The 13,013-nt window shown below is 33.4% G+C and overlaps 1 protein-coding gene and 1 pseudogene across 3 annotated transcripts in view; both read left to right on the forward strand.

The window, feature by feature from the left end:
• LOC120152521 overlaps nt 1-5,248 on the forward strand; it is a 21,612-nt pseudogene extending 16,364 nt beyond the window's left edge.
• LOC120152493 (CBL-interacting serine/threonine-protein kinase 1-like) overlaps nt 1-12,869 on the forward strand; it is a 27,305-nt gene extending 14,436 nt beyond the window's left edge. Inside the window, exons 2-14 of one of the 3 annotated variants that reach the window (XM_039164700.1) lie at nt 1,051-1,060; nt 5,552-5,767; nt 5,900-5,962; nt 10,287-10,358; nt 10,454-10,561; nt 10,734-10,814; nt 10,908-11,087; nt 11,180-11,395; nt 11,492-11,593; nt 11,773-11,889; nt 12,476-12,538; nt 12,620-12,694; nt 12,775-12,869. In XM_039164700.1, the coding sequence (XP_039020631.1) occupies nt 5,567-5,767; nt 5,900-5,962; nt 10,287-10,358; nt 10,454-10,561; nt 10,734-10,814; nt 10,908-11,087; nt 11,180-11,395; nt 11,492-11,593; nt 11,773-11,889; nt 12,476-12,538; nt 12,620-12,694; nt 12,775-12,843 (1,347 nt within the window). In that variant the 5' untranslated portion in view covers nt 1,051-1,060; nt 5,552-5,566 and the 3' untranslated portion in view covers nt 12,844-12,869. The remainder of the gene's footprint in view (nt 1-1,050; nt 1,061-5,551; nt 5,768-5,899; nt 5,963-10,286; nt 10,359-10,453; nt 10,562-10,733; nt 10,815-10,907; nt 11,088-11,179; nt 11,396-11,491; nt 11,594-11,772; nt 11,890-12,475; nt 12,539-12,619; nt 12,695-12,774) is intronic. The other 2 variants (XM_039164701.1, XM_039164702.1) reach the window with 2 other exon arrangements.
• The last annotated feature ends 144 nt before the right edge of the window (nt 12,870-13,013 follow it).

The raw sequence follows: 13,013 nt of genomic DNA on the forward strand, positions 1-13,013 counted from the left end.
CACCAGTATAATGTTAACAGCTGCCTCTTGGAACTGGTCAATGTCAATGTGATATTCATAGGAAAAATTTTATATTCAATGTATTGTTTTCTCTTGAATTTGATGAAACTGGTGAATTAAATAAAAAAAAATACTAAACACTATATGGTTCTTTTCGGGATCACAAATGTTAAATAGTAATTTAACTAGTCTTCAACAGAGCTGATCGTATTATTTAAGAGATGCTGAAAAGGTTCCTTCTATCTTGGCCTATCTTTTACTTTGTTTCTGAGTAAAATTTGGTGATGCCTCAAATGTTCCTACACTATATGTTGCTGTGGTAGCCTTCTTTCATCAAGCATCTTCGTTTTATGCTAGTGAATTTTCTCCTCTAAATGTAGAAAAATGTGGTATACAATTCCCTTATGCCACTAAAACTATAGCAGTTATATTATGGGGGTTGTAATTGGGTAATTTCCAGAAAGGAGTTGGAGAGAAGACAGTGAATCATTTCGCGAAGTCGGTCAGTTCAAAACTTGAAGTGACATTGGCCCGACAAATCCAAGCACAATTTCAAATTTCTGGAAAGCAAGCACTTCAGGTAATTTATTGTTCATGCATCCACATTTTGTACTTATGTCAGTTGTTTTTTCTCTGTATTCATTTGAACCTTCCCATGCATTTTCTCTTTCCCTATTTGGAGCTTGATAAGGAAAGATAATTTATTTCTAGATGATTAAGGTTCATTTGTATGGATTTAGATCGGTTAGATTGGTGAATGTATTCTTCTTTGACAAAAAAGCATTCAAATGTTTCATGGGCATTTCTAAATGAAATTCACAACCTTTCATATGGCTTTTTACTTTTATTGTAAAATGCAGTTACATGTATTGTCCAGCATCACCAAATTCAATTGCAGAGTTGTACCCTTCTTAATGGATAAGCTTCGCTTATGATTGGTAGAAACACTAAATTCTATTTCACGTGAAATATTTGTTCCTATTTCCCCTCTACTTTATGTTGACACAGGTGGTTGAACTTAAACTGCTCTGAATTTAAAGTTGATAGAAGATTTTTTTGGGTTTTTATTTTGTTTTTTGTATTGGGGGGTGTGGTGAGGAATAGCTATCTGCCTCATGTTTCCAGTAGATAACTCTTTAGCTTTAGAACCCCTCAGATGAATGTCCAAAATTTGCTAGTTATTTCTCATTGTATTTTATGTCTCTAAATTCAATCTTTTGTAGATATCCCCTCTATTGCTTATCCTCCCTGTTGAAATTTTGTTGACCTTTTTGGTTGGAATGTATGTCGTATATCTTCCATTTGAACTCACAGAATGTTCTGCTGATTAGAGAAATGCTGGATTTGTCCGCAGGATGTACTGAGGTCTAGCTTGGACACTTGTGTTATTCCAGCATTTGAGATGTCCTGCAAATCCATGTATGAGCAAATTGATGTAATATTTCAAAAAGGGCTAAGAGAACACACCGCGGCTGAACGGCAGCAATTTGAAAAATCACATTCTCCCGTTGTCGCTGCTCTACAGGTATGGTAGATCGGTGACAATTCGTTGGTTACTTGGATGATGACTTAGTTCCCACTTTAATGTGTCAAAAATGAGCTTTCTTAGTAGCATAACTATCAACAAGTTTAATTGAACATTCTTCTCATCTTTTGTGGTCTTTACCAGTCTATGATAAGTTGTTTGACTTAATTTCTTTTCTAGGATAAGTTGCAGGACAGTCTTATTACTGTCTGCTGATATCTGTGGATTGACTGATGATGCATAATTTAGTCTTAGACGGTGATAGTAGTGGCTTTAGCCGAACATTTTTTCTGCAAAATCTGGTTGCCTGATTAACCTTGTAAACTACCAAGATAAGTTCTGAAGGTAGATATTTAGGATTTGTGCTTGAATGGGAGATTTCTAAGAATATAGTATCATAGCCCGGTGCTTTTACACCGACGTGCACAGAATTGATCCATAGAACGATAGCCTTTGATATTATCTGAAGTATTGGGTTTTAGGGTAATAGACTTGTTTGTTCCCAAGAACTTCAGTGTGGATGATTGATTATACGGCTGTCGGCGGCCAGTTTTAATGGTCCAATATGATGTAATTCACAAAGGCAGCTTTTTATGTATGTGTATTATAGACTTGGCTGTGGTACAAACCAGGTCTTTTAAGATCACCTGCTTTCTATTTGCAGGATGCTATTAATTCTGCAGCTTCAATCACACAAACTTTAAGTGGAGAATTGGCAAATGGGCAACAAAAACTTATAGCTATGGCAGCTTCAGGTGCCAACTCTAATGCAGGAAATCCCTTGGTGACACAATCGAGTAATGGACCGTTGGCTCATCTGCACGAGATGGTATGTTCGCATGTTCTCTCCCCAGAACTCTGTAAAAAGAAAGGAAGAAGAAAATATTTGATGCAAGGACTAATGTATTCTTCTGTATATATTAGTCACTATTCTTGTTTATCTGCCTCACAAGTATCAGCCGGAGGCACATATGGATCCAATGAAAGAGTTAGGAAGAAAGATAGCCGAGAAGAAATATGATGAAGCATTCACCGCAGCGATGCACAGAAGTGATGTCTCCATAGTTTCCTGGTTGTGTTCTCAGGTAAGTTAAAAGCGGATGAATAAACGTACTCACTCTTATTCTTCCTGATGACAACATTTTCCGGAAACCCATGGCTGTACACAAGAAGAAAGCTGTCAACTTATCATACTTTTTTATAAATATATAATATCCTGAACCCAATTATAATATAAACATAATATTTCCAAAATATTAAATTAATATATGCACAACACAAATAAACAAGAAAAAATGTGACGTCATATATATATATATATATATATATAAAAGTTCTTACTTTCAAAATAAAATTTAAGAAAAAATTTATTTCATATACAAATAAAAGAATTTGATTTTGCAAACCCATTTCTTTTTCAAAAGTGAGTAGTAAATTATAGGGTAAAGTACATAAATAGTTCATCGATTATAGGGTATTGTTTTATCAAGTCTCTTGACTATTAAAAGTTACAAAATGGTCTTCTGATTATGGAGTGTTTTGTTGAGTTTCTCGATTATTAAAAGTTATAAAATGATTACTCTCGACTATTTATTATGTTCCAAACGTGTCCTTTTATGTTAAAAAATTAACGGTGATATGATAAAATTTGATCCCAAAATCTCAAACGACTATCATATCATGGTCATCATGTTAACGTCCAACTTAGACAACTGTTAATTTTTTAACTAAAATGATGAGTTTGAAATATAATGAATAGTTGAGTGGTCATTTTGTATCTTTTAATAGTCAAACGACTTAACAAAGCAACGTTCTATAGTCGAAGAATCATTTTATAACTTTTAATAGTCGAGAAATTTAATAAAACAATATCATAGAGAATCATTTATCCACTTCACCTTAAATCATATAAGGTAATGACTACAGCAAAATTATACGTTGGAAACGAAAATTATGGAACAAATAATATTTTTCTCCAACGATGATAACAATAACAATAGTAGTAATAAAAGAGTATGGTATTAGTAAGTATGAATTATTTAGTAAATAGATTGATGAAAATCCCAAATAATTGGGATAAGTATGAATGAAATTATTAGTATAAAACCTGCAGTCTGGGCAAGTTATTAAATGGTGGGCTTGCCTATTGGGATTACTATCTTTATCTTAAAACTGGCCATATTTTGATTTTGATCCTTCTATTCCACTCAAATGAGGAATTAGTCCTTATATTTTACTTTAACCACTCTTACTACTTACTAGTTAGTTTAAATATCTAAAAAAATTATCCCTCTAAAAAGAAATTGACAACATTCCAATTAAAATTTTGACGCAGATTAAAAAAATAAATAAATATTCATCCTAACCCATCGTGTTGATATTACTTTTATTATGTCTTGGAAAATATTTTTTTAATTGTATGAAATAGATGATTATAAGGTAGTATATATTTAGTATCTTTCTCGAACACACTCTACATACTAGGGTTCCTTATCGAGCGAGTCGACCCCGAGTTGGGCAAAATTTGACTCATGCTCGTTAAAAAAATTTATTGTTGGACTCGACTCGTTACTCGTTAAGCTCGTTAAATTTTTACTCGACTTGCGCTCTTTAAAAAAAAATTGTTGTTCGTTAAGCTCATTAAAATTTTGCTCAACTTGTGCTCATTAAGAAAATTTATTGCTCGACTCTTTGTTCATTAAGCTCGTTGCTCGTAAAGATGGAAGTTTAACCCGAATCCGATGGCTTCCGACCCAATAAGGTCGGTTTTTTTCTTAAAAAATTCAGGTTTGGGTCGAATCGGGTTGGATTTCTTAAGGAGTGAGATCGGGTCGGGTGGAGGGTGAAAAACTCCGACCCGAGGATAATAAAATAATTTCCTTAATTTTTAATTTTTTTAAATTAAGTCCTTATTTGATATCGGGCCGAGTCAGATTTATACTATAAAAATTCGGGTCGGAGTCGAGTAGAGGGTATATATTTTTCGGGTCGGGTCAAGTCGTGTGGAGGGTATACAATTTTCGGGTTGGGTCGGTTCGGGTGGAGGTTGCATATTTTTGGATCGGGTCGGATTGACCAAAAACTCGACCCTAACCCGACTGATTGGCATCTCTAGTTGCTCGCCTCATTGCTTGTTAAGCTCACCAAATTTTTTATTTTATTTTTTAACTATAAGTAAAATCTACTAATACTATATAGATAAAAACTTAATATAAGCATAAATTAATAAATATAAACAAAAAGTTATTAAAAGAGTGTATGAAACAAATTCAAAATCTTAACATGAAAATAACAATCCATAAATACATTAAAATAACAATTAGTGTTTGATTTTTGGGTGGAATAAAATAATAATTATTAATTATTAATTTAGTATTTAGTATTTTTAATTATTTATTAGAAATTAATAGATTAGTAATTTATCGTCTATTTTATTATCTATTAGTAAGTTAGTAATTTTTTGAAAGAAATAATTTTTTAAGATAACTACTAAAAAGTTATAAAAAAACTCAACTCGTTAAAGCCTCGTGTTGAGCTCGAGTTCGATTAAAGAAGTTGCAAAAATAGATATTATTATTTTTTGAATAGTTAGGGTGATTGTAAGGTAATATTTTTCAAAATCTTTCTTAGCCGTTGATAACGTACATTATGCAGACGCAACTGCTTGAACTTAAAAACTCTAGAGAAAATAATACTCCTTTTACCACCGAGGTCGCTCAATAGGTTCCGGCAATAAAGATTATGAATTATGTGAAATAAAAGATACTGGGACTAATTCCCACATTTGGATATAGTAAAAGGACCGAAACAAGAATTAGAACACTTAAATCCAAGTTGGCATTAAAAAGGTCCATTTAAACGGTTTCTTGAGTTACGAAAACATTTTCGCGTACAAACTCTTCTCTCCTCCATTTATCTTCTCTTTTAAGCCTTCTCTACTCTAAGCTACATTATTTTTACCAGAAAATTACATACAGTGAGGCGCAGATCTTGTGGAATTTTATTTAGATTTCGATTCATTTACAGAGATAACAATTGTGAATGGGCATCGAGAGAACAGAGGAGAAGAATAACAAGAAGAAGAAAGGGATTTTGCAGTTGGGGAATTACGAGTTGGGGAGGAATCTCGGGGAAGGGAATTTCGGCAAAGTTAAATTGGCTAAGAATCTCCATTCCGGCCTCCCTTTCGCCGTCAAGATCCTTGAAAAGTCTAGGCTCATTCAACTCAACATAGCCGATCAGGTTCTTTTAGTTTCTTACCAAACTACTGATTCTATTTTTGTTGTTGTTTGGTTTCTGTTTCTTCTGTAAATTCAAGGAAATTTCGGATTCAAAATTCGGAAACAAAAAAAATCTCAATCTCCAATTGCACAGATAAAGAGAGAAATCGCCACTTTGAAACTCCTCAAACATCCTAACGTGGTTCGCTTACATGAGGTGAGTCTTTTACTTTTGTTACCGTTTCTTAGTAATTATTGGTGTTGTTTGGTTCATGCAAATTAATTTAATTATACCTCTGCGATCCATATATGATATTTGAACCCCAAATTCTCTATCAAATACAGGGAAGATAAAAATATAATATAATTTTTAAAAAATAAAATAATATTACGCCCCCACCCCTTTTATGACTAATTTGTATGGTTCCACATCCGTGAATAGGAATGGATATGGTTCATGTTGAATTTTTTATCACTTAAATTTAATTTAAGTATTATATCATTTTATCTGTAATTCGATTCAGTTTAGATGTAGTGAGGTTTTATCTCACCCGAAATTTGAGATAAAATATCACACTCAACTCGAATTGACAAAAATATTGTATATATAATTAATTTTGATTTGATATGATATAATTTTATAAGTTTATTTTTTTTAGAAGAACTAGATTTAAGCCGGGTTGGTTTTCAAGGATAATGTCAAGTTAGATTCAAGTCTAATATGTTTGATCCATCTCAAATAATAATATAGTTATCACTTACATATTTAAAAGTAATTACAATAATATTCCTTTATATTTAAAAGTAATTACAATAATATTCCTTTGTATATATATATATATATATATATATATATATATCCTGCAGTCGGTCTATTAGTAGCACTATGTATTTAATTATCTTATTGAATTTGGTTTTATGTTTCAATTGAGAAAACTAAAAATAAGTGCAACCCATTCATTTTTTTAAACTATTTTTATTCTTGCAACAGAATAAGCACTTTTGATTCATTTTTATCATTTGACCTTTTGCAAATATGTTTTTTTTTTTAAAAAAAAGGAATTCTTAGTTAATTTTATGCTTAAATGGTTTGATTTAGGGGTGTGCAAATTCAGATATCCAGGCCAGTGATTTCTCGGTCCGTGTCCATATGAATGTTGCGGGTACCCGATTTTTTTTTTTCAAATTATTAATTTTAAAAATATATACATAAATTTAAATATTCAAAACTTAGAATTACATATTCCAACATCTGAGCATAAAGTTTAAAAGTTCGAAATACAAAATCTAATAATTCATTATATATATACTTAAGGGAGTATCTGGAAAAACTCAATTTTGTGATCCAGGCTCGACCTGGGAAATATCGGACCGGGTATCTGACCCGGTTGGTAATTTTTTTAAAAAAAATTATCCGATTTTTTTAAATTCAAGTTGATGGATCGGATTAATCGGGTCGGATATTTTTACACATCCCTAGTTTGATTGGATATTTTCGGTGCCTGGCCTTTAGTCTCTTAATCCACTTCAGCAGCATTTAACCTAGCCAATTAGCCATCATATCATATACCATATCATACATAAATGCCTTTACAACGACAGCTACAACCTGATTAGAAATTGGAAAGCCTCAGCAAACTGTAACGGGTATCAAATTGGACCAGTCGTCACCCATTCACCACAAACTGTTACATCATCATTATTACTGTGGGGTATTAATTTTTCTCATCTACTACACACCCGAGGGCCCCAAACGTGTATGTCGTTTGTGGCCATTACCAAATTTAGGGTCAATATAACTATTCTTGCGATTCGCTTTTAGGTCTGGCACGTGAAATACGTGTCCCCGCTGAGCCTCCCAAGAGGCATAAATCTTGGCCGGTCTGTTGGCTGTTTATTATTACCTATTTTGCCTACCATGAATTGCCCAGAAGTCATTCCCTGGGGGAGGGAATACCCAAGCGGCAAGCCTTCCCATGTTAACACCACCAAACCAAACCACCTTTTTGAGCTTCTCAATTTATGAATGCCCACTGACCAGTTGTCAAGTGGGGCCCATTTCTTACAATTGAAAAATATAGAACCCGATTGGATAAGGGACCTCGTTATTAAATGAATTGTTGTTGTTTTTTGAAGTCTGAGTTCAAACGATAGAAATATCAAAATTGTTAACGTTTGATATTAAATAGAACTGTAAATTTAAAAAAATCTAATTCCTAATTTTTTTCTTCAAAATTTCATCTTTTTTTATAAACTACATAGGTGAATAGTTTTCCTTTTCTGTATGTTTTACTTTGGTCATCAATTTTGATAAAGGGAAAATTTTGTCACTTATATTATTGATTTGTCTTATTTTAATCACTTAATTATTAACTAGCTTTAATTTATGTTAATTTATGTTAGTTTGATAGCCTGATACATTAACAAAAAAAATCTAAATTCAAATTTAACCCTTAAAACTTTCAAAATTTTATTTTTCGCACTCCCTAAAAAATCTTAATTCTCTAATCCAAGCTCTAATCCTAAGCTTGTTATCATTGTTGTTGCAAGTACTCAGCCATCGCATTTCCCCCATCTTTTACAAGAGCCTGAAACGAAGAAAACCTAGTCTTTTTGTGCTCTCCATGTTTACGCTGTCATCTTTTATTTTTCTAGAAACCCCTTGGTTTTCAACCTCAAGCCATTGACTTTATCAACTAACCTCGTTGGTCACTTAAATAACCAAAATCCCAAACCGTCGTCTTCGTCAGTCAGACCTCACTTTCCTGCCATTTTAAAACTCATCGACTGTCATCAAGTATCACGAACCCCTCAATGTTCTCTCTCGTTCAAAGCACAAACCATCTCTTCACTAGATCACATCATGCAAGATGCCCTAGTCATAACCCCCATCAATCGTCCCCTTAGGCATTATCTCTCTCTATTGCTTAACTCGAATTCGATTGAAACCTCTCGGAACAATGCTGACTGCCCTCACATCTAGAATCAATTAAGCCACCACCCGAGTCTTGGTAGACCTAGACACTGTAGTAGCATTGGTCAATTGAACACCCATGCCCTTTAATTTGCCACATGTGCGCTTGTATGCCCTCCCTTATAAATTCACACCCCCTGCACCCTTTATAAGGCTACGAAGGGTGAAGGTGCAAAGGCGTTGGGGTTTGGATATGGGACGTGCGATGGATGAAGATGGCAGTATCGACAATAGCAACGGTGACGTCTAGTAATAGAGGAGAGAAATTTTTCGGGATAAGTTGGTTTATTTTTTTCGGAAGATGGTGAAAAAAATAAATTCTAAAAGTTCAAATGTCAAATTTGAAATTAACTTTTTTTTATTTGAAATTAACTTCTTTTTTGTTAACTTACCACATCATCAAATTAATGGTAATTAATGATTTACTGATCAAAATAAGACAGTCGATAACATAAGTGACTAAATATTTTTTAAAGTTAGTAATTAAAATAAGATAAATCAGAATAAAAAAGGAAAACACCTTTTTGGATAGTTTTGTTGTACGATAGCTTTAATATACGGCTAAGGAAAGACTCTGCTGAAAATGTTAATATTTTTTTAACATTTCCGGTAAAGCATTACCTAAAATATTATTTTCTTACCGAAAATGTTAATTTCGCTACTTAATTTTCGGTAGAAAAACTAATATTTTAGGTAGTGCCCAATATTAATATTTCTGATAGAAAAAATAATATTTTAGATAATATTTTACCGAAAATATTAAAAGAATATTAATATTTTTGATAATATTTTTCTTTAATAATATATTAAGACTGCTGTATCTTATACATCCACACCTTTTTAGGTATTTTTCCGCGAAATTCCCAAAGCTACTATCAAATCATATAAATACTTGCCAACTGGGCAAATCGCCCGCCAACTGGGGACTAGCTACAATCACATATTCAAGGGCTGAAAGGTGGCGAGCCCCGGTAATTATATATATCTGCGCCCACCAATATTAGCCGTGATAAGCGTTTCCATGATGGTGTCGAGGGATGGGGCAGTTGAGAAAATTTTAAAATTATTATATATTTTATATATTTTTTTTATATTTTCGTTCCTTTAAATTTTATAAGTTTATTCCCTCCTAATTTTAAAAGCTCACCCCTTAATATAAAAACATGCACCTGTCTCTAGTGCTGTCATTTTTATTCAAGTCCTTCCTTTGCCATTTCACAACAACAAATCTATACATGTATTTTAAATTGAGTTGTATGGTTTTTATTAAAATATGACTCTCGGGCAGTAAAATTATGCTAAAAGTAAATAGTTGTAATGAAGATAGAACTTTAAGAATGAATGTCAATACATTATCTAATACCGATAGAAATTTCATAACAAAGTTAATACAAAAACTGGTTTATTTATTTATTTAGTTCGTTTTTTAAATACACATGTATTGTTTATTATGATAATTATAATCATATGATTATAGAGTTGTTGATTTTCATTTTATCAAGTCTATATCAGCTACAGACTACAGTGAACTGCTCGAATGATGCCTTTGCTTATAATAAACATGCAGTTATTGGCAAGCAAAACCAAGATTTACATGGTCCTAGAGTACGCTACTGGAGGGGAACTGTTTGTCAGAATTGTAAGGGCTTGCTTGAAATTACTTTGGTGCTGCAGTAATGTTAAATTAGTTACACTGCTTTGTTTTTGCTTATCTGTTTTGTATCAAATAAACAGGCATCCAAAGGGAAGCTTTCAGATGCTGACGGAAGGCATTTCTTCCAGCAGTTAATTGATGGTGTTAGTTACTGTCACAACAAAGGCATTTTCCACAGGGATCTTAAGGTCCTTTCATCACCTCTAAGCATATCATGTATTTGATTGGTTAAATCAATAAATAAAAAAAGTTACATGTTATTAGGCTATGAGGTTTTGTCTTCTCCTCTCTTCTTTCCATCACCAATAGTGTTATTAGGCTAAAATCTGTTTTTTCTCTCTCTTTCTTTATATATTTCAGCTGGAAAATGTTCTGATTGATGCAAAAGGGAACATAAAGATATCTGATTTTGGTCTCAGTGCATTGCCTCAACATATTAGGGTACATGAAGTGCTTTATTCTAAACAAGAAAATAACCCATCTTTTTTATAAAAAGAAAAGTCCTTTTGAAATAACTCTATTTTGAATTTCCAGGAGGACGGCTTACTACACACAACATGTGGAAGTCCAAACTACGTTGCACCAGAGATTCTGGCAAATAGAGGATACGATGGTGCCACTTCAGACATATGGTCATGCGGGGTCATCCTATATGTAATTCTCACAGGATATCTCCCTTTTGATGATAGAAATCTTGCAGTTCTGTATCAAAAGGTATTCCCAATGCTTACTTTGGGCTTAAATATATATGTATATTTTTCTTAGCAACTCCAATGAACAATTATGTTGAGAGATTTGGATTTCAGATTTTCAAAGGGGATCCTCCGATTCCAAAATGGTTATCACCTGGAGCTCGGAACATGATAAGAAGGATACTTGATCCAAACCCTGAAACCAGGATAACAATGGCGGGTATCAAGGAAGATGGATGGTTCAAGCAAGACTATACTCCTGCAATACCCGACGACGATGACGACGAAGATATATACATTGATGACGAAGCCTTCTCGATGTGTGAAGTGGTATGAGCTCCAAACATTTTTTATTCTTAAATCTTGGATGAGTCCTGTTTTTTGCAAATTTGGAACATGACGGAGAGAAACACTATTTTGATGAAGGGGTGTGATGGGAGGAGTCAAGAATCACCCTCTTTTATTAATGCTTTCCAGTTGATAGGAATGTCTTCATGCCTAGACCTTTCTGGGTTCTTTGAGAAGGAGGTAAGCCCGAAATTAAAAAACTTTTTACAGTTCATTGAACTTTAATTTTGATGATGGGGAATTTTATCTAGCAATAACATTTACGGTCATTGAATTTAGAGTAAATTACATTTGTAGTCACTTTTGTTTCATTGTTTTATAATTTTGATCACCCAACTTTTCCAACTATGCGATTGCAGGATGTCTCTGAAAGGAAGATCAGATTTACATCCAATCTCTCGGGTAATGATTTGCTTGCAAGGATCCAGGACACGGTTACAGAGATGGGATTTCGAGTCCAAATGAGAAACGGGAAGGTTTGTTGCTTGATGCACTCACTACTTTCCCAATGCGTTTTCGTCAGTTTCATAAGAACAAAGAGGATTTGGTATATGACATAATGTCAAAATTCACCCCTAACGTCTATTACTTTGGTTCCAAATTTTTAAAGTACTCCGGCCTCCAACACTTCATTTTGAGGTAAAATGTTCTCTGACGGTATGTAAATCATTAGTTGATTAATGATCAACATATGCCGCTGATGAGAAACTATCGCGTGTCCAAAGTGATAATGCGACACATATCATGTATCACAATTGATGATGTGTCACATCATGTGTCGATAGTGATGATGGGGTACATGCCACATGTCGAAAGTGGTAACGTGACGGTCTCACATTAGCGACAAATGTTGACTGTTAATCAACCAATGATTTTCATCTAACTAGGGGACATTTTGTTCCAAAATAAAACATCGGGAGACCAAAGTGCTCTAAAAAAAGAATATGAACGAAAGTGACTACGCAATTAAATAATAGGGGCATTTTTAACATTATGCCTTGGTATATATGCTTCATAGTAATGACAACAATAACTAAAGATCTTGAATGTTGCTTTGTTTAGCTGAAAGCAACACAAGAACCCAGAGGCCAAAAACGTCTCGGCAGTCTTTCAGTTGCAGCCGAGGTAAACTCCTTTGTTAGAATATGAGCAAATCTGTTGTGATCACTCTATCCAGGTTTAATGGTGATTAACTATGTATGTCAGGTGTTTGAGATAAGCCCTTCATTGTATGTAGTTGAACTAAGAAAATCACATGGTGATCCTACAATTTATAGACAGGTACAATTAATTTCTACCGCTTAGTTCACTGATCTTATCAATTTAATCCAAAAATTAAAATGTGATACATACAATTGCAGTTGTGTACAAAGCTGGCAAATGACTTGGGAATTCCTCAAGGCCATGCCCTGGTGTCCACAGAAGCTTGATTAATTGGTCGATTGATTCAGGGAATTCCGGTATGAATAAGTAGGTTACTTATTTTATGCTATAGATTATTTTTCTCAAGAAAACATAGATTCAAAATAATATGTTTATATGTCGAGGAAGCAGAATTTTATTTATGTATAGGGATTTTATGTTTCATTTATTTATTAAT

This window comes from Hibiscus syriacus, unplaced genomic scaffold (genome assembly GCF_006381635.1).
Source record: "Hibiscus syriacus cultivar Baekdansim isolate YM2019G1 unplaced genomic scaffold, ASM638163v2 tig00111092_pilon, whole genome shotgun sequence".
NCBI lineage: Eukaryota > Viridiplantae > Streptophyta > Magnoliopsida > Malvales > Malvaceae > Hibiscus > Hibiscus syriacus.